This window comes from Magnolia sinica, chromosome 2 (assembly GCF_029962835.1).
Source record: "Magnolia sinica isolate HGM2019 chromosome 2, MsV1, whole genome shotgun sequence".
In the NCBI taxonomy this organism is placed as follows: Eukaryota; Viridiplantae; Streptophyta; class Magnoliopsida; order Magnoliales; family Magnoliaceae; genus Magnolia; species Magnolia sinica.
The window spans coordinates 32,157,508-32,178,766 of record NC_080574.1 but is presented as its reverse complement, the minus strand read 5'-3'; the positions used below and the strand labels follow the sequence as shown (position 1 = coordinate 32,178,766).

At 41.3% G+C, this 21,259-nt stretch overlaps 1 protein-coding gene across 1 annotated transcript; it reads right to left on the bottom strand.

The window, feature by feature from the left end:
• Positions 1-19,164: 19,164 nt before the first annotated feature.
• LOC131224788 (uncharacterized mitochondrial protein AtMg00810-like) lies at positions 19,165-19,602 on the bottom strand. The gene has a single exon (XM_058220164.1). The coding sequence runs from the start codon at positions 19,600-19,602 to the stop codon at positions 19,165-19,167; it is 438 nt and encodes a 145-aa protein (XP_058076147.1).
• Positions 19,603-21,259: the final 1,657 nt, after the last annotated feature.

Here is a 21,259-nt window from a genome sequence, read left to right as displayed (position 1 = left end):
TTTCTATTTTTCCCTCTTGTGGATTTGAGAAATCTTTGTGAGGAGTTTAGAGAACTCCACGTATTTGGAGTAGTTATTCCAAGAGGAAGACGATAGACATCATCGCATCCCTCCCTGTGTCAATTCATGACTCTGGGCCACATGAGTAGGAACAATTGGGAGGGGGACGGTTTGGGTACAACCCCACCTAACCTAGCTAGAGAGGGACCATCGTCTTCTAGGCTCCGTGAGGTCCACCATGATATATATGTTTTATCCATGCCATCCATCTATTTTGACAGATGATTGATAAATCATTTTATGGCATGAACCCAAAAGGAGGCAGATTGAAGGCTCAAGTGAACCACACCACAAAAATCAATGGGGAGTGAACTACTACCTTTGAAAACTTCTTAAGGCCCTCTTTGATGTTTATTTGTCATCCAAATTGTTCATAAGGTCACATAAAACAGTACGAAGGGAAAACATAAATATCAGCCGTGAAAAAGTTCTCAACTGTAGGCTTTCAATCCCCACTACTCCCTGTGGTGTGGCCCACTCCGGCCTTCAATCTGCCTCTTTTTGGGCTGATGCACCAAAATGATCAATCAAAATGGATGGACGCATGGATAAAATATATACATCATAGTGGGTCCCACGGAGCCCATGACAGGATCGTTCATCTTATGCTAGGTCCTGGTGGGGTAGTACCTAATCCGCGAGGGGTATGCGCCACCATTGGTTTGCATCGGGGTCCACCTCAGTTTTGAAATGGGCTGAATTTTTAGGTGTGCTATCATTTAGGTGCATGTTTCATATCAACAGATTCCCCACCATTGATTAATTGGGGTCTACTTAAGTTTTAGAATTGGCTGAATTTTGACGTGTGCAATCATCTCGGGTGAATGTTTCATATCAATTGATTCCCGACCATTGATTTTGCACTTGGTCCACCTAGGATTTAGAATGGGCTGATTTTTTTGGTGTGCTACCATCTGGGGTGGATGTCACTGTCCCACTATTTTCTGTGGTGGGGTCCACTTGAACTTTGTATTTGGCTCATTCTTTGGCTCATGCCATAAAATCATCTATACAAATGAATGGATGGTATGGATACAGCACATACATCCTGGTGGGGGCCTCAAAACGTGGGGAGGTCACTTCAGTAGCAGTGAGACTCGGATTGGCAGAATGGGATTGTGTACTGAGTAACTCGGTACGCTAAAGGGTACTAAGTTGACGTGTCACGAGCTTATTAGCTCTAAGATGTGGGGCTGCTTCCCTCCTCCAAACGCCAACACAAACGCTGTTAGCTTCTCTTTCTTTCCCTCTTTCTTGCAAGGAGGAAACATAGGATCTACCGCTCCTATTCCCAACAAAAATTGAATTGCATACGAGTTACTCAGTGTGGTTTTATCGTACAGAGTAAACTTAGTTGGCCTCACCTTGAATGTATATGGTCTATCAACACCGTCCTTTAGTTAAGCATATCTAAAGATCAAGTGGATCATACTACAGGAAACAGTAGGAGTAATGATTTCTACCGTTGAAACCTTGCTAGGCCCTACAGCGATTTTTATTTGTCATCCAACCTGTTCATGATATCATGAAGACATGGATGAAGGAAAAACACGGATATAAGCTTGATCCAAAACTTTTGCAGCCCTAAGAATTTTTCAACGGTAAACATTCAATTTACATTGTTTCTATGGTGTGGTCCATTTGAACTTTATATATGATTCATTTTTGGGCTCAAGCGTTGAAATTATATGGTAAAATAGATGAACGGAGTGAATAAGGTACATAAATCATGGTGAACATCACAGGATTTAATCACCACGCAAAGCCTAATGAGTTACCCCAGTATGCAATGTAAGCGGATTGCGTCCGCGGATTGCGTCCTACCCCCACCCGGACGGTAATCTGTCCGGGCGGGGTTCTGTGGGGTCCCGTGATTTAATGATTTTATCCACGCCGTTAATAACTTTTCTCAGATAATTTTACTACATGATCCAGAAAATTAAGCAGATTCAAATCTCCAGTGGACCACAGCAAAGGAAGCAGCAGTGATAATGACATCCAACATTGAAACCTCTCTAAGGGCTACTGTGATGTTTCAAATGTTTCCTATTCCATGGTTCACTTGAGCATTGGAAATTATTCAATTTTGGTCTCAACCATTAAAATGCGCTTGAAAAATAGATGGACGGCATGGATAGACTACATCCATTTATAGTGGGGCCAACAGAATTTACTTAGTACCATTGAAACCTCTCTAAGCAGCGGTAGATCCTTATACGTTTCCTCCTTGAAAGGAAGAGAGAGAAAGAGAGAAGCTAACGATGTTTGTTTTGGCATTTGGAGGAGGGAAGTGGCCCCACATCTTAGAGCCAATTTGCTCGTGACACGTCAATTCAGTACCCCTTAGCATACTGAGTTACTCATACACAATCCAATTCTCGGATTGACTGGTGTACCATACACCACCGACCTGGCTAGTGTATTGACATCACCAAGTTTTGTGAGTCCCATCATGGGTTATGTGTTATACACAAATTTGTTGGTCCATCTGGCGAGATCATCATAAGGCTTGAGCCAAAAAAATAAGACAAATCAAGATCAAGTGGACCACACTACAAAAAGAAGTGGAAGATTGAACATCTACCATTGAAGCCCTTTTGGGGGTGACAGAAGTTTTGGATAAATATGATATTTGTTTTTCCTCTTCTTCCATGTCTGGGTGACATTATGAACGGATTAGATGGAAAACAAACATTACGGTGGGCCTATGAATATTTTAACGGTGAGAATCATTATCTCACTGCTATTTTTGGTGTGGTCCACTTGAACTTTGGATATGACTTATTTCTGGCTATGATCTAAAATGATCTCTCCAATTGATGAATGGTGTGGATATAACAAATACATTATTGTGTGCCTCACGTAACTTTGACCTCACTTGAACTGTTAGTATAAATCGGAGCTCGTCTTCGCACGACAAGGGGCGCGGATTGGATACTGACAAGGTCAGTGGCCAAATCCCTGTTCAAATGACGTCACCAAGCTCTGTGGACCCCACCATGATGCATGTGTTGTATCCATACCGTCCAACCATTTTTAGAGATAGTTTTATGGCATTACAAAGAGAATGAGATAGATCTAAAGTTCAAGTCGACCCCACCATAGAAAATAGTGGGGACAATGACATCCACCGTTCAAAACTTCTTAGGGGCCACAGTGTTTCCGATGAAGCTGATATTTTTGTTTTCACTTCATCTGTCTCTATGTTAACTTATGAATAGGATGGATCTCAAAAATACATCACCGTGGGCTATATAAATGTTTCAACGGTGGGTGTGATGGCTCCCACGGTTTTCTGTAGTGGGTCCACTTAAAATATATATCTATCTCATTCTCTTTGTAATGACATCAAACGATCTCTAAAAATGGTTGGACGGTATGGATACAACACATGCATCATGGTGGGGTCTACAGAGCTTGGTGACGTCACTTCAGTAGCGTTTTGGCTACTGACATTGTCAGTATCCAATCCGCGCCCCACGAAAGTACCCACACCAGCCACGTAGGTGGTGTACACCAGCCAATCCGTTTTTTCGGATCATTTCAGGGATTGAGGCCAAAAACGAGAAATCGGATTTTGAGTTTCACCACAAGCCTATGCTACTAAGTAAACTCAGTTGGATCCACCTTGTATGTATGTGGTCTATCCATGCCGTCCATCCATTTTTCCATCTAATTTAAGGGTTGAGCCCAAAATTGAAGCATATCAAAAGATCAATTCCATCATACCATTGGAAACCATGGGGATAATGATTGCCACTGTTGAAACCTTGCTAGGCCCCACAGCGATGTTTATTTGTTATCCACCCTATTCATAAGATCATACAGACATGGATTAAGGGAACGCACAAATATAAGATTGATCCAAAACTTATGTGGCCCTCAAGAATTTTTCAACGGTAAATGTTCAATTCGACTATTTCCCGTGGTGTGGTCCATCTGACCATTGGATATGTCTCATTTTTGGGCTCAAATTCTAAAATTATCTGGTAAAATGGATGGATGGAGTGGATAAGATACATAAATCATGGTGGACCTCACAAAGTTTACTCAATACGCTTACTCACTATGCTATCCGTTTCCCAAAATTGAAACACATCCAAAGCTTAAGTGGACCATACCTAAGTAAACAGTGTAAGTATTGATTTCCAGAGTTGAAATCCTTCTAAAGCCTCTTATGATGGGTATTTGTTATCCAACCGGTTCATAAGATCACACATACATGGATGAAGTGAAAAAACAAATATCAACTTGATCTAAAACTTTTGTGGCCCCAAGAACTCTTTAACGGTAAACATTCAATTCACATTGTTTCCAGTGGTGTGGTCTACTTGAGCTTTGGATATGCTTCAATTTTGTGCTAACAACCTAAAATTATCAAGTAAAATGGATGGACGGAGTGGATAAAATGCATGAATGACATTGGGGCCCAAAGAGTTTACTCAGTAAGCTGACCTTAATGAGTTACACAGTATGCAATCCCACGCAATCGGCTTCCGTTTTTCTTGGAAACGGATTGGCTATTCCCCTGCTACCAGTGAATGGCTGGTGGTTGGTGTTCTGTAGGCTCCACCTAGGGCTGTACATGAACCGGGCTAGCCCGGTTAACTCGCTCAACTCGGCCCGACCCGGAACTAAATTCGAGTTGGGACGGGCCATTTTCTTCAGCCCGAAACTGAGTTCGGGCCGAGTTCGAATAGGTCCCAGTTCGGCCCGACCCGGCCTGAAACCCGACTCAACTTGGCCCGACTCGGTCAAGTGGTGTGTGTGACTCGGTCAAGTGGGGTGTGTGTGTGTGTATTTCAAAACCCTACCCGTCCCTTTTCTCTTTACCCTTTTGGGATAGTTCACCGCCCATCTTTGAAGTGACTGTGACTCATCCACCTCACAAACGTATAACTTGAACAGCCTATATTCATCCAAATACAAAATTGAATTATAATGTCCTGACTAGTTAGATTTTTTGTAGAGTCTATAGTTCAACTATCTAAACCGTTGATCGAAGGCCTTGTAATGGGATGCGGATTACCTGTTAAAGCCCTTCTCATGAACTTGTTGTAAGATTCAAAACTGGCCCGAGCTCTCCCGATTGCTGACCGGGCACTAGTTCAGGCTGGAAATGTTGGCCCAGTGACCGGGCCGGGCTGAGTTGGGCTGGTGACCGAGCCGGGCCGGGTAGAGCCCAGTTCGACTCAGATCGACTCGTGTACACCCCTAGCTCCACCATGATATATGTATTTCATCCGTGTTCATCTATTTTTCTAGATCATTTTATACTATGAGACTAAAAACGAGTTATATCTCAATATCAAGTGGACCACATTATAGGAAACAGTGTTGAATGAACGTCTACCATAAAAAATTTTAAAAAAATTAATTAGGGGCTATAAAAATTTTAGATCAAGCTGATCTTTGTTTTTTACCTTCATCTGGGTTTGTATGACCTAATCAACAGATTGGATGTCAAATAAACAATACAATGGGCTTAGTAGGATTTTAACGGTGGATATCCAACTACTATTGTTTTCCTATTGTGTGGTCCACCTGAGATATATATCCCTCTCATTTTTGGATCAAGCCCTAAAATGACATGTAAAAATGGATGAAACACATACACCATGGTGGGGCCTACAGAGCACTGACCACCGGCCAGCCACCGGGCTGGTGGCAGGGGGAGTAGCAAATCCCTTTCCGTTTTTCTTTTTTAATGAAAAACTCATACGAAAAATCCAAGGAGATCCAACCCTTTCTCGTTGGATTGGGTTTCGTGTTGGTCAACAGCACATTGCCTGTAGAGCTGGGCATCGAACCGAGTCGGATCAGATTCGGTCCAACCCGACCCTAATCAAAATCTGCAGAGCCTGACCCGAACTCGAGCAGATCCGGTACCAGATTCGAGTCATCTAACTCGAACAGATCCGAATCCCTACTAGTCTGAACCAATCCGATTCTGACTCGGTCAGGAAAACCGAGTCGGATCGGATTGGGCGAGGTTCGATCATCCATTTTTTCAACGGTGTGGAAATCCTTATTCTCACTATTTCTTATGGTGTGATCTACTTAATTATTAGATATACTTAAAATTTAGCATCAACCCCTCAAATGATCTGAAAAAACTGATGGACGGTGTGGATAAACCAAAAAAAAAAAATTAAGACAGTCCCACATAGTTTACCCAATAGGATAAAATATCTTACTGCGAAAAGCTTCCTGAAGAAGCTTTATATGAAGGGAAGCGGATTGCGTACTGACTACTGTAAGCGTACTGAGTAAACTCAGTGGGCCCCAATGACATTCATGCATTGTATCCACTCCGTCCATCTCTTTTGAAACATAATTTTAGGGCATTATCCCAAAAATGGAGTATATCCAAACCTCAAATGGACCACACCACTGGAAACAGTGTGAATTGAACATCTACCGCTGAAAAATTCTTGGGGACAACACAGGGTTTAGATCAAGCTGATATATGTATTTTCCCTTCATCCATGTCTTTGTGATCTTATGAATAGGTTGGATGACAAATAAACATCATTGAGGGCCTTAAAAAATTTTCAACGGTTGAAATCAATACTTCCACTTTTTCCAGTGGTATGGTCCACTTGAGCTTTGTATATGCATCAATTTTAGGTTGAACCCATAAAATGATCTGGCAAAACGAATGGACGGCGTGGATGAACTACATGCATTCGCGGTGGGCCCAACTGAGTTTACTCAGTACGCAAAGTGAGAAGTACGGCCTATGGTCTTATAGCTCACGCAAGCTATACAGTTGCTTTAGGTACGTGTCGTGCGAAGACGAGCACTGATGGTCCTTGAGCTTCGAGTTGTACGAACGGTTCAAAGGAGATCAAAGTTACATGGCCCCACAGTGATGTATTTATTATACCTATACCGTTCATCTATTTTTAGAGATCATTTTAGAGCATTATCCAAAAAAAATGAATCAGATCCAAAGATCATCTGGACCACACCATAAATAGCAGCAAAGATGATGATTTTCACCGTTAAACAATTTGTAGGCCCACCATAATGTTTGTTCTCCATCCAATCTGTTCATAAGGTCACAAAGACCTGAATGAAGTGGAAAAACAAATTTTATGTTGATCCAAAACTTCTGTGAACCCAACAAGGGTTTCAATGGTAGACTTTCAATCCCCTGCTGCTTTCCGTAGTGTGGTCCACTTAAATCTATCTTATTTTTGTCTCAAGCCTTAATAAGATATTGCCAAATGGATGGACGGTTTGGATATAACACATACCTTGTGATTAGACCCACAGAACTTGCTAACGTCCGCTTCTGTCTCTGGGTCTGACCATCACGCCTGTAAACAGCCGTATGCCAACCTTCTTCAATCAATGTCTGCTGCGTTGGTCTTTCTCTTTCTCTCTTCCATACACAGCTATCCACCATATCTTAGTGTATATCTCTCCGACGGAGAAATCTCCGAAACTCAACTGCAAAAAGAAAGGTATTTGATCTATCGTAGGATATTTAATTAGTTTTTTTCTTGCGTTCTTCTTCAACAGAAAGGGAGAGAGAGAGAGAGATAAACAGAGATAGAGAGAGATAGAGTTGGGGGCTTATTGGGTGGGTTTTTTTTTGCGCCAAACGAAAAGCCAAAGATATGGGGATATTTTGTAAAATAGATGGATATTTACATCCCGGGTGGGGTCTGGTTGGGTCGGTTCGGACCATTTCGGTCCGGGTTTTCGGATCGGTTATGTCCGGATACACCACTATCCGAATTCGAACCGAAAAATGATCGGATCTGCATGGACAGACTCGATCAGGGCTAATCTAGCCCGTCAGTTCTGTTCGGAACGGTACCGAGTCGGGTCGGATCAGGTCGGATCCACCATATCGGGTTCAACATGCCCACCTCGAATTGCCTGTTCACCCGGCCACATGAAGTTCCTGTGGTTGGAAGTTATGTCACTTATGTGGAATCCACAGATATTCCCGTGACAAATCTAATCCTTCAATCAGTTTCTCAATATTACAATGGGACATGACTCCAAAAATTAGACAGGTCCTAAGTTCAAGTGGGCCACACCACATGAAGTATCGGGGATTGAACACTCACCATTGGAAACTTTGTAGTAGCCACACAAGTTTTTTATTGATCAGGATGATATTTCTGCGTACGATTTATCTGTGTGGTATCAACTCCATGAATGGTTTGGATGGCATATAAACATTATGGTCTGCTCCAGGGAGGTTTCAACGGTGGTGGTTTACTTTCTCGCTGTTTCATGTTCTGTGGCGCACCTGATTTTTTCTATTCACCTGAGTTTTGGACTCCCGTTCTATTGTGATCTTTAGAAACTGATGGGCGGAGTGGATTTGGCATGGGAAAATCCAGGCCCCACATAGCTTTCGACTACAGGAACTTTGTGAGGCAGGCCACCCAGACATATGATCTACTCCTGACACACGTGCCAAAGTGTCGTGTGTGCCTGACATCTGAGCCGTGCAAAATATGGGCACAACCATGACGATGACATGTACGGGTGGAAATGCATCGCGTCGGGTAAAACGTGATCTGATTAATTGGATCCAGATTTCAGGCCCATGCTCTTTATCAAAGAGGCCAGAATTCAGGCTCAAAATCAATCTGTGACCCAACGTTATATGATTAGGACCAAGCTGATATTCTTGTTTCCTTTCATCCAGTTCCAGATGACCTTACGATCAAGTTGGATGGCTAATAAATATCACGGTGGGCCTTAAGAAGGTTTCAATGGTTAGGCATCATTAACAAATCTGCTTCCTGAAGTGTGGTCCACATGAGCATTGGATCTACCTCATTTTTGGATTTGAACCCTAAAATGATATGGAAAAATGGATGGATCGTCTGGATAAAACCTATACATTATGGTAGGCACATTAAAGCCCCTGCTTGAGCTAACTCAGGACAGGTGAGGTAGTATCCAATCCGCGTCCAAACAAACATACCCAAGCCGAGGCTGCCGAACCCATGATGATTCTAAAACCCTGAGCCCGTTGAAAAACACACTAAAATTTAGACCTTGGGCCTACTATTATAAGGATAGGGTGCATAAAGTTATGTCTACATACCAGCTGCTACATGTTAGACAGGGGAAACGGATTGACTACTCCCACTGCCACCAGCCAATGGCTAGTGGTCGGTGCTCTGTGGGCATCACCATGATGTATTTGTTTCATCCATTCCGTCCATCTATTTTTATAGATCATTTTATTTCATGAGACCAAAACTGAGGTATATAGAAATCTCAAGTGGAACACATTACAGGAAACAGTGTTGAATGAACGTCAACCATTAAAACTTTTTGAGGGCCATAAAAGTTTTGGATCAAGATGATCTCTGTTTTTACCCTTCATCTGGGTCTGTATGACCTAATCAATATATTGGATGTCAAATAAACAGTACAGTGGGCCTTAGGAGGATTTTAATGGTGGATATCCAATCACTATTGTTTCCTGTGATGTGTTCCACCTGATATTTATATCCCCCTAATTTTTGGCAAGAAGAACTAAAATTATATGTAAAAATGGATGAACGGAATGGATGAAACACATACATGACAGTGGAGCCCACAGAGCACCGACCATCAGCCACCAGGCTCGTGGCAGAGGGAGTAGCCAATCCGTTTCCTTATTCCAGCCTGACCTCAGACTTCATGAGCTCCACCTGAGCCTTCTTTTAAGTGGACCAGGTCGGTTAGCCCGGGGGTTGACCCAACCCATCCTGATAGTGTGTCACCCAAATAAGGCCGGTCTACTTATCAAGTGGACCACACTACATTAACATGTGACCCACAAGATGAGTGAACCAGCCTGATTTTTGAGCCATTATGAAATGGCATCAGCTCTATAACCACTTGATTGGTCACCTTTAGATGATGATCTGAACCATTCATGTTCTGGATTCCGTGTCCCATGGGGCCATAGAAAGAAACATTTGTTGAAGGGATGATTGCATATGAAGACGGCTCATGTTGAAATCCAAGAATCAAAGGTCAGGATCATCAATAAAGAACGATTATAAGATCATACATGGCCAAGATGGATCAGAAAAGGCCCGGTCGACGACAGAAGTGATTCAGACCATCGAACCTTAAATTGGGCGTATCTTGCAATCCGGAATGAGTTATCTGAGGTAAAATATATGATTTTGGGGTAGAACGAGCTATTGAAGCTAACCAAGCTGTTACGCCGGGTTGCACAGCTCGGAATTGTGAAAAACCCCTGGATCGACGGTCGTTTCCTTGTTTTAATTTCGTTTTTACTATAAATAGTAAGTTTAAGTTTGATTATAACTCTTCATCCGTTGGGCTTTAGGAGTTGTGCCCAACGTGAAAAGAGCTTAGAATAATTAAGAGAATGGTTTGGTGAAGCCAAATAGGACACTTACTATTTTTGGCCGAAAACCTTGCGCACTAGTAGACATCACGATCGTCTATAAATAGTAAGTTTACTATTTATAGTAAGTCGCGGATTCTAGGAGTTTGAGTTGTAGTTTGATTCTAATTTCTTTCCCATTGCTTGGTACCCCTATTTAAAGGGTTGTGAACTCGTTTTTAGTCATCAATTAATCAATTTCGAATTTATTAGAATTTATTTCTATTTTGTGCTTTCTTTCCTCGTGGATTTGTTGAAGGGATGATTGCATATGAAGACGGCTCATGTTGAAATCCAAGAATCAAAGGTCAGGATCATCAATAAAGAACGATTATAAGATCATAGCTATGATATGATCAAATGGAGATGCTTTGTTTGCATGTGTGTCTGGGGTTGGAAATGGCCGGGCAGCCCTACCTGGCTTTGTACTGGTCTTGGACCTACCTTGTGCCTGTTATGCATGGCCCAATCACTTTCAGGCTGGAATTGGGCTCTAAGTCATTTGAGCTTGGGGCCTGGCCCAACCAAGTTTCACCCATTTCATATGTTCATGTGGTATTATATATTACGACAGATAGGCCACCCCAATACTCGGTTTTGTTCCTTTAAATGTCTATTTCTATGTTCATGTGTCTCATTTGACCAATGGACGGATTAGGAAGTTCCAAGTGGGAGATAGGGGTTTCACTATTTTTTGGGATGGGCAACCAGCTCCATGCCCAATCAATTTTCCGGGATTGGGCTTGGCCTCTTGTGCCAGGCCAATTCAAAGAGCACGCGGTTTGTGTGGATCCCTGACTGTGGGGCCCACTGTGATGTATGTGAATTACATCCACACTGTCCATCCATTTTGAATGCTCATTTTAGGTCATGATCTAAAAAAATGAAGCAGCTCCAAATCTTAAGTGGACCATACCACAGGAAACTATAGTGAATGAATCCTCACCATTAAAATATTCATGATTATTTTCCATCCAACCTGTTAATATGTTGCAAAAATCTTGATGAAGAGACCACACAAATATCATCTCGATCCAAAACTTTTGTAGCCCACGATAAGTTTTTAATGGTCGATTACGATTACCATTATGATCCACCTGAGATTTGGATCCGTTTCATTTTTGATATCATGCCCTAAAAAGAGTTTTCAAAATGGATGGACAGAGTGGATATAAGGTACATACACTACAGTGGGCCCCACGGTCTGGGATATCAACAATAAGCCGACACGGGCTAATTCCAACATACCCATGCGGTATCCAGGCCATGAATCAGGTGGGACTCACCATGGAAACGATCTGGCCCATACATCACGCACGTCCACTCATGATGTAGTCCACACACGAGGCTTGTTATTAGAATATTAGGAAACAGGATCTCTAATTGATTGTATAGCCACCTCAGTATATATTTTACAGTTGTAACTTATCTTCTTTTTCTCCTTAGATACACCTTCATAATAAAACAATATACAAGATTGGATTATCTCTCTCATTACTACAGACCATGGTAACTCTCCATTTTTCTCATGCACGTACAGCCCACTAGATGAGTGGGCCATGTTGATTTATGGAGGGGAACATTATTGCATTATCACATTCTCACCCTACGCTGAGAACTACTCAGAGAATGTGGAGGCTAATGGCTATTATCAAATGGCATTGGAGATATGATTAGGAGTGATTGAAGCACGTGTACTCAATGCAATGCAAAGTAGGGTTAATTGAATTTACAATATGCAAATTTGCAAATGAATGTTTTACGAATCTCACATGTGTGCGAAAGGTTTTCGGGCAAAAATATTTGGCCTCACCACACTGTGTTCTCTTAATTATTCTAAGTTCTTTTTAACGTTGGGCGCGACTCCTAAAGCCCAACGGATGATGAGTTATAATCAAAACTAAAACTTACTAATTATAGTAAAAATGGAATTAAAATAGGAAATCGACCATCAATATGGGGTTATTTCGTAAATCCAGCTTGCGTAACCCAGGGTAGCAAGGTTGGGTGGCTAAAGTAAATCGTTCTGCCCTAAAATCATATATGATATATCGAATAACTCGTTCCAAATTATGAGATATGTCGGATTTAAGGTCCCAACAGTCCGGATCACTTCCGCTCACTAACGGGCCTTTTCTTGTCCATGTCCACTGTCCGCGACCCGCTCTACATCTAGAGGCCTTAAAAGCAATGGCAGTAGACAAAAATAGCTAATCATCAAAATTCATTTTTGGAGAAATCAAGAAAAATGATAAATAGTAGAGTCTAATCCTGTGATTTTTGAAAAAACACGGACCGTCCATAATACGTATCCCTAGATGGACGGATCTGATTGATGCATCTCCCTGCCACGTGGAGGGATGGCTGTACCATATTCCGGTTCTCCTGGATCCACCATATCAAAATGAAGTCCAACTGATGTAACTGCCATTCCCCAGTCTTTGTAGTCAAAGTAAATGGCAGAGCATTTCCAACTCCAATCCTTTCAATTCAAACGAAGTTGAGAGGAGATTTCAGATATGTAATTTTCAGGTTTGAATTCTTCAAAAACCCAAAACTTTGAAAAACAAGTATCTATTCTTCTTCTTCTTCTTCTTCAGTCTATTTCTGTTAGAAACGGTGGTGGATTCATGCAATCCAAAACCGTGTGAGCTAGCTGTGCATTTAGATTTTTTTTTTCTAAGTTTAGAGTGCTAGCTGTGTTAAGATAACAATAGATTTCTTTCCTGAATTTTTTTCTATGTTTAGCTGCCCCTAGGAAGCATCTAGATAGGGATATCTTAGTCATTTCACATAAGGAGAAAAGCCTATAAAAGGCACCATTGTATTCGTTTCTTACTCAATTCAAAATAAAGCAATTCAGCTCTCTTCCTCTTTCAAGTTTCTATTTTCTGTTTTATGGTGGTTGCAGCCACACGTCAGCAAGAAATTCGGTTTTAACCCCAGCAACTCCTACTATTCATTTGAACAGGGGCCTACCGTGTAGTGTATGTGAAATCCATGCTATTTAGAACCTCCATCTGTCCCAAAAAAAGGCTGTTTTGTAACTCAGGTGGGCCCCTACACAATCAATTGTGGTTGTCCCCTCCTATCTTGTTTCCAAAAAAAAAAAAAAAAAAAAAAAAAACTACCCACCTTTTTTTTTTATAGGGTTTACGTTCTTTTTATTTTTATTTTTATTTTTATTTTATATATATATATATATATATATATATATATATATATATATATATATATATATATATATATATATTTGCCTAGATAGCAAGAACAACATCAAATTGCAAGTTCTAGAAATTAGTTAGTTTTTTCCTCCTTTTTCATCATCTCAAGTGGTGGACAGTCTTTGAACTCTAGCAGCATATATGAAATATTTTAATGGCAAGTACAATACTACCTCAAATACCTAAGTTGTCTAAGGACAACTACGAAAACTGGTGCATACAAATGAAAGCCTTATTTGGATCTCAAGATCTTTGAGAGATCATCACCGATGGGTACAAAAAGCCTACAACGGAGCAAGAAGCCGCTTACACTGCCGAACAAAAGGCCAATCTTAAGGATTAAAGAAAGAAAGATAAGAAAGCTCTTTTCCTCATCTATCAAGGGTTGGATGATTCCACCTTTGAACGGATCACTGAAGCAACATCATGTAAGCAAGCATGAGAGTCCATTAGCACCATTTTTAAGGGTGTTGATCGTGTCAAAAGGGTTCGGCTCCAAACCCTTTGAGTAGAGTTCGAAGCGATTCACACGAAAGAAGGTAAGAATATTGATGATTATTTTTCGCAATTGCTTGTAACTGTCAATAACCTAAAAAGAGATGGTGAGAAGATTGACGATGTTTGGGTCATTAAAAAGATACTTCGATCCCTCACAACCAAGTTTGAGCATGTGGTTGTGGCGATCGAAGAATCAAAAGATATTTTAAAAACTTTCCATTGAGGAGTTGATGGGGTCGTTGCAAGTTCATGAGCAACGAATACAGAAGAATGCCAGTTCTACGCCGATGGAATAAGGTTTGAAGTCAAGATTGACTCTGAATGATAATAATGGTAGACGTGAAAGTTCACAACGTAGTGGACGTATTGCTAGTAATCGTGTAAGAGGCAAAGGGCGCAGATACCAACAAAGCCATGGCCAAAACCAGTAGAAAAATACTAATTTCCGTGGAAGATGAAATGGTAGAGGTAGATGCGTGGACAAGGAAGTACAAAGAACATCCGGTGCTACAATTGTAAGAAGCTTGGCCACTATGCATCTAATTGTTGGAGCAAGCTAGTGAATCAAGACGAGTGATCCAACTATGCCGAAGTATCAAGTTATGAACAAGAAAGCTTCACACTTCTCCTTGCATAAGAGAAAGGCAATGATCAGCAGGATGTATGGTATCTTGACACGGGTGCAAGCAATCACATGTGCGGTGACAAGAAATTCTTTGTGGAACTCACAAAAAGAGTTCATGGCGATGTAACATTTGGAAACTCATCAAAAACTCCGATGAAAGGTAAAGGTAAAATCAAAATCTTTCAGAAGAATATTATTCTAAACTATATCTCTAATATGTACTACGTGCCCAATATGAAAAGTAATATACTGAGTCTCGGACAACTCCTTGAAAAAGGGTATGTCATACACATGGAGAACTCTTCTCTTTCCATAAGAGATATACATGGACGTTTGATTGTGAAAGTCCAGATAGCGAAGAATCATATGTTTCCTCCATATAAACACAATGCTTGAGAAGTTTTTTTTATGGAAAAGCAAAAAATGATTCTTGGATGTGACATCTTCGCTTTAGCCATCTAAATTCAGTGGCCTGAAACTTCTGTTCTCATCAAGCATGGTAATGGCTTGCCTGCTATTGAAGCTCCAGAACATCTGTGTGAGGCATGCACACTTGGGAAACAACAAAGGAACTCCTTTTCAAGTGGAGTATCCCAAAGAGCAAGAGAATCGTTGCAGTTGGTTCACACTGACATCTGTAGACCATTGAAGCCAATCTCTCTTGGAGGTAATAAATACTTTATCACCTTCATTGAAGATTTCAGCAGAAAATTATGGGTGTATGTAATCAAAGAGAAGTCTGCTGCTTTTACTATTTTTAAAGATTTTAAGGCCTTTGTTGAAAAAGAAAGTGGTCTTAAAATCAAAACCCTTAGATCTAACAAAGGTGGGGAGTATACCTCAAATGTTTTTCAAGAATATTGCAGGAAACATGGCATTAAGCAACAACACTTTGCAGCATGCATGCCACAACAAAATGAAATTGCGAAACGAAAGAATCACACCATCCTCAACATGACGAGGACCATGCTGAAGGAGAAAAGTTTGTCAAAGAATTTTTGGGCAGAGGCAGTTGTATGTACTGCCTATCTACTCAATAGGTGTCCAACCAAGAGTGTAAGATTTAAGATACCGCAGGAAACATGAAGTGGATACAAGCCAAGCGTGGCACACCTTAAGATCATGGGGTGTATCGCATACGCTCAAGTTCTAGAAACGTGAAGAAAAAAACTTGATGATCATGGCGAGAAGTGCATCTTCATCAGCTACAGTGAAGAATCAAAAACATACAAGCTCTATAACCCACTAACCAATAAGGTGGTGGTAAGTAGAGATGTAGTGTTATACGAGGAAGAATCCTGAAAGTGGAACCAGGAAGATTCAGCTAAAGAAAGTCAGGTCGAGGCCGAAGAATATGAAGAAGAGAGGCATGTGAATCAGAAGCAAACACCCACATCACCCCCTTCGGATCGCAGAAGTCTAGGAGTACGTTCCATCTCCCCTAGAAGCACTTCATCAGATCAGAATTCAGCTAGCACATCTTCATCCAATTCTCCTTCATCCTTGGCTCCTATAAAAATGAGAAGCCTCAACAACATCTACGCAGAAACTGAGGAAGTGAATTTATGTAGACCATGAGCCTCTCACATTCAAGAAGGTTGTGAATAAAGAATGTTGGAGAAAGGCTATGGAAGAAGAGATTCATCCTATCGATAAGAATCGAACATGGGAGATGACCTCACTCCCTAAAAGCCAAAAGACCATTGGTTTCAAATGGGTGTACAAAATCAAGTAGAATGTTGATGGTAAGATTGAACGATATAACGCAAGGCTCGTAGCAAAAGGTTACAAACAGAAATATGGGGTAGACTATGAAGAAGTTTTCGCCCCAATTGCTCACCTTGACACTGTAAGAATGATTATCTCCCTTGCAGCTTATTACAGTTGGATGATCTAGCAACTGGATGTGAAATTTGGATTCCTAAATGGAATACTTGAAGAAGATTACGTTGACCAGCCTAAAGACTTTGTCATGCAAGGGGAGGAACACAAGGTGTATCGGCTAAAGAAAGCCCTGTATGGGGTTGAAGCAAGATCCCTGTGCTTGGAATGCACGGATCGACGGTTATCTTCAAGAGAATGGTTTTGTCAAATGTCCGTATGAGCATGCCGTCTACACAAAGAAGAATGCCTGTGGTGATATGCTTATAGCTTGTTTATATGTTGATGATCTACTGTTCACTGGGAACAGCCAAGCGATGTTTGAAGAATTCAAGCAGGCTATGTTCAAAGAGTTCGAGATGACTAATGGTGGATTGATGTCCTTCTTCTTGGGCATTGAAGTGAAGCAACAAGTCGGCGACATTTACATATTCCAGAATAAGTACACAAAGGAACTTCTTGAAAAGTTTCAGATGGTCAATGAATCCTCTTTTTGTTATAAAAAAAAAGGCCTGAAGCTCATAAAAGATGGAGAAGGAAGAAACGTCGACTCAACCCTATTTAAGAGCCTAATCGAAAGCTTAAGGTATCTCACAATCACATGGCCAGATATCGTCTACAGTGTTGGACATCTAAGCAGGTATATGGAAGCGCCAAAAGAATCACACTGGCTAGCTGTAAAAAGAATCCTCAGGTATGTCAAAGGAACCATAGAATTCGATCTCTGTTATTCATATGATGATGAGGCAATTCTATATGGATACTCCGATAGTGATTGGGGAGGTGACCAAGATGAAAGGAAAAGCACCACTGGATATGTATTCTATCTCGGGTCAACTGCCTTCACATGGAACTCAAAGAAGCAAAGTGTTGCTGCTCTGTCCACATGTGAAGCAGAGTATGTGGCAGCATTGTCCACAGTCTGTGAGGCAATCTGGCTAAGGAATCTGCTAAAGGAGATGAAGCATCCACAGGAGGAATCCACTATTATATACGTGGATAATAAGTCGGCAATCGAACTTGCCAAACATCCAGTTCAGCATAGAAGGAGCAAGCACATCGACACAAGATATCACTTTCTTATAGATCAAGTAAAACAGAAATTGGTTAAGCTGGAATACTGTTACACCACTGAACAAGTGGTAAATATCTTCACTAAAGCATTACCGACTGACACATTTAGGAGACTTAGATCAATGCTCGGAATGAAGCATTTGGTTTGAAGGGGAGTGTTGGACACGATGGTGGATTTGTGCAAATCCAAAACCGTGTGAGAACCGTGTATGCCAAATATGTGTTGAGATTTTTTTTTCTAAGTTTAGAGTGCTAGCTGAGTTAAGATAATAGTAGATATTATTTCTGAATTTTTTCTATGTTTAGCTGCCCCTAGCAAGCATCTAGATAAGTATATCTTAGTCATTTCACATAAGGAGAAAAGCCTATAAAAGGCACCATTGTATTCGCTTCTTACTCAAATCAAAATACAGTAGTTCAGCTCTCTTCCTCTTTCAAGTTTCTGTTTTCTGTTCTATGGTGGTTGCAGCCACACGTCAGCAAGAAATTCGGTTTTAAACCAAACAATTTCAAAGTGGAGCATGATTCGTATAGATTTCTGTGTTTCCTTTGTTTTCGTATGTCTTGCTTTCCAATCCCACATCTCGAATTCTCAAAGCCCAAATTGCAATTCCAACGATTGGAGAGCGCTGCAAGGCTTCCTAACAGGTTTGGACTCTACAATTGATGGGTGGGGCAATGCTTCGTCCGATTGCTGCAGCTGGGCCGGCATCAACTGCCAGATGTCTTCTACGTTGGGGGACGAGGATTCAGCAGTCCTAAGCAAAAGGGTCGTCAGTTTAGATCTTGGCAGGAGAGGATTGAGAGGTTTCATTTCTAAATCCTTGTCTGGCTTGGATCAGCTAAGAGTCCTCAACCTCTCTTATAATAAGCTCACCAGCACTATGCCATCAGAACTATTTCATTTTCAGCATTTAGTGGCTCTTGATGTAAGGTGAGAATAAATCAATTGTATTTTTGTATATCTCATACGAAGGAGAGAAGACTCTCTTATAGGCATAGTACAACCTATTGCTAGCTGTATTTACAAGGAAAAACATATAATAGGAGATTTACAACTGTACAATTGAATAAGGGAAAATCTACAATAGGAGATTTAGAATTGTACAATCTAATACTCCCCCTCAAGTTGGAGAGTGAGCATTAAAAACTCCCAACTTGGAGTTCAAACGATGGAAAGAATTTTGCCCAACGCTTTGGTGAATAAGTCCACAATTTGTAGGTGAGAGGGAACATATGAAGTCTTAATGGTCCCTGATTGAATCTGGTCACAAACGAGGTGACAGTCTAACTCTATATGCTTAGTACATTTGTAAGATAGGGTTAGCTACGATGTGGAGGGCAGCTTGATTGTCACAAAATAGCAAAGCGGGTTCGATGTTGCGGACATTAAGATCGTGAAGAAGATAAAATAGCTAAGTGAGCTCACAAGTTACAGTGGCCATAGAGTGATATTCGGCTTCGGCTGACAAACGAGATACAGTAGATTGTTTCTTTGATTTCCAGGATAATGGAGAGTCACCAAGAAAGGGACAATAGCCTGTTAAGGAACGGCGTGTCATAGGACAACTGGCCCAATTAGAGTCACAATACCCTTTCAAGGTGAAAGAGCTGGAAGAAGACGTGAACAAACCTTGTCCTGGTGTGCCTTTGAGATAGCGAAGGATGCGAAGGGCAGCATCCCAGTGGGGCCGACGTGGTTGACTCATGAACTGGCTAAGTGTCTGAACCGAGTACACAATCTCGGGCCTAGTAATGGTGAGATAGGTGAGGCGTCCAACTATACGACGGTATGGAGTGGGGTCAGAAAGAATATCGCCGTTTTTATTGGAGAGCTTGGCATTGACATCCATTGGTAAATTAGTGGGCCGGGAACCAAGTAAGCCAGCATCAGAGAGAATGTCAAGAGTATATTTTCGTTAACTGATGTAAATGCCATGTTTAGAACGGGCCACCTCAATTCCCAGAAAGTATTTGAGTGGGCCTAAGTCTTTAATTTCAAAATGACGATGAAAGAATGTCTTTAAGGAGTTAATGGCGGAAGTATCATTGCCAGTAACGATAATGTCATCAACGTAGACCAATAGAGCAGTAAAGGAGTCACCATGAAATTTGGTAAAAAGAGAATAGTCAGCTTTGGATTGAGTATAGCCTACAGAGAGTAAGGCGGTGGAAAACTTGGCAAACCATTGACGAGAAGCTTGTTTGAGGCCGTAGAGAGATTTGAGAAGACGACAGACCCGAGTCTCCCCCTTGCTGGAAAAGCCTAGTGGAAGAGACATGTAAACCTCTTCATCCAAATCACCATATAAGAAGGCATTGTTGACATCAAGTTGATATAGCGGTCATTTGCGGATGGCAACAATCGCAAATAAGCAACGGATTGTGACCATCTTGGCAACAGGGGCGAATGTCTCGTGGTATGCTGGGTGTATCCTTTAGCAACAAGACAAGCTTTGTGTTGTTCAAGAGTGTCATCAGAATGAAATTTAAGCTTGTAAACCCATTTACATCTAATCAGAGTTTTATCGGGAGGTAGAGGAGTGAGCGTCCATGTATTGTTTTGTTCAAGGGCCTTGATTTCTTTAGCCATTGCATCACGCCAACATTGATCTTTCATAGCCTGAGAGTAACTAGTAGGTTCAGCAAGAGAAGATATATTGGCGAGAAAAGCTTGATGAGGTGGTGAGAAATGAGAATATGAAATAAATTGAAAAATTGGGAAGGGAAGAACCTTACCTGAAGTGGACGATGCTGGAGAAAAAGGCATGACAGCATTTAAACACTTAAAGTCACGCAGTCAAACTGGTGGATGGCGGGGACGAGTAGTACGACGGATGGACGTGGGGGAGGGAAGAGTAGGGGACGGGGGTGGGGAGGATGTAGGAGGGGGAAGAGTAGGGGATTCAGTAGAAGGGGTAGGTGCAGGGGTGTTAGGTTCATCTACTTCTGCAGAAGGAAGAGGGAAAACATGCATGTTAGGAGTGAAAAGATTGGCAAAAGAAAAAAATATCTTCATGAAAGACAACATCCCTTGATATGAAGGTTTCACGAGAGGAAATATCAATAACGTAGTAACCTTTTTGCGCATATGGGTAGCCCAAAAAGATGCACTTACGGGTACGGGGTTGGAATTTATCACGATGGTGAGATAAGGTGTAAGCATAGCATAAGCAACAAAAAATAAGAAGATGAGAGTTGTGCGGCAGTGTACTTGTCAGTTTTTGGTTTGGGGTGGTGCGTGTAAGTAGGGGGGTGTGATGGTTGTTTATTAGTTATGTTGCTGTAAGTTTACAATTGCCCCAAAAGGCGAGCGGAAGATGTGCATGAAATCGCAAGGCACATGCAACCTCAAGGATATGTCGGTGTTTTCTTTCAACAACCCCATTCTATTGTGGGGTGGCGATGCATAAATGTTGATGAACAATACCAAGTTCCTTAAGGAGTGATTGAAAGTTATGTGAAAAGAATTCCATACCATTGTCCGTACGAATTTGTTTAACCTTCTTG

Coding starts and splice junctions, on each gene's coding strand:
- LOC131224788 (XM_058220164.1), bottom strand. CDS start 19,602: ATGGATGTCAATGCCAAGCTCTCCAATAAAAACGGCGATATTCTTTCT.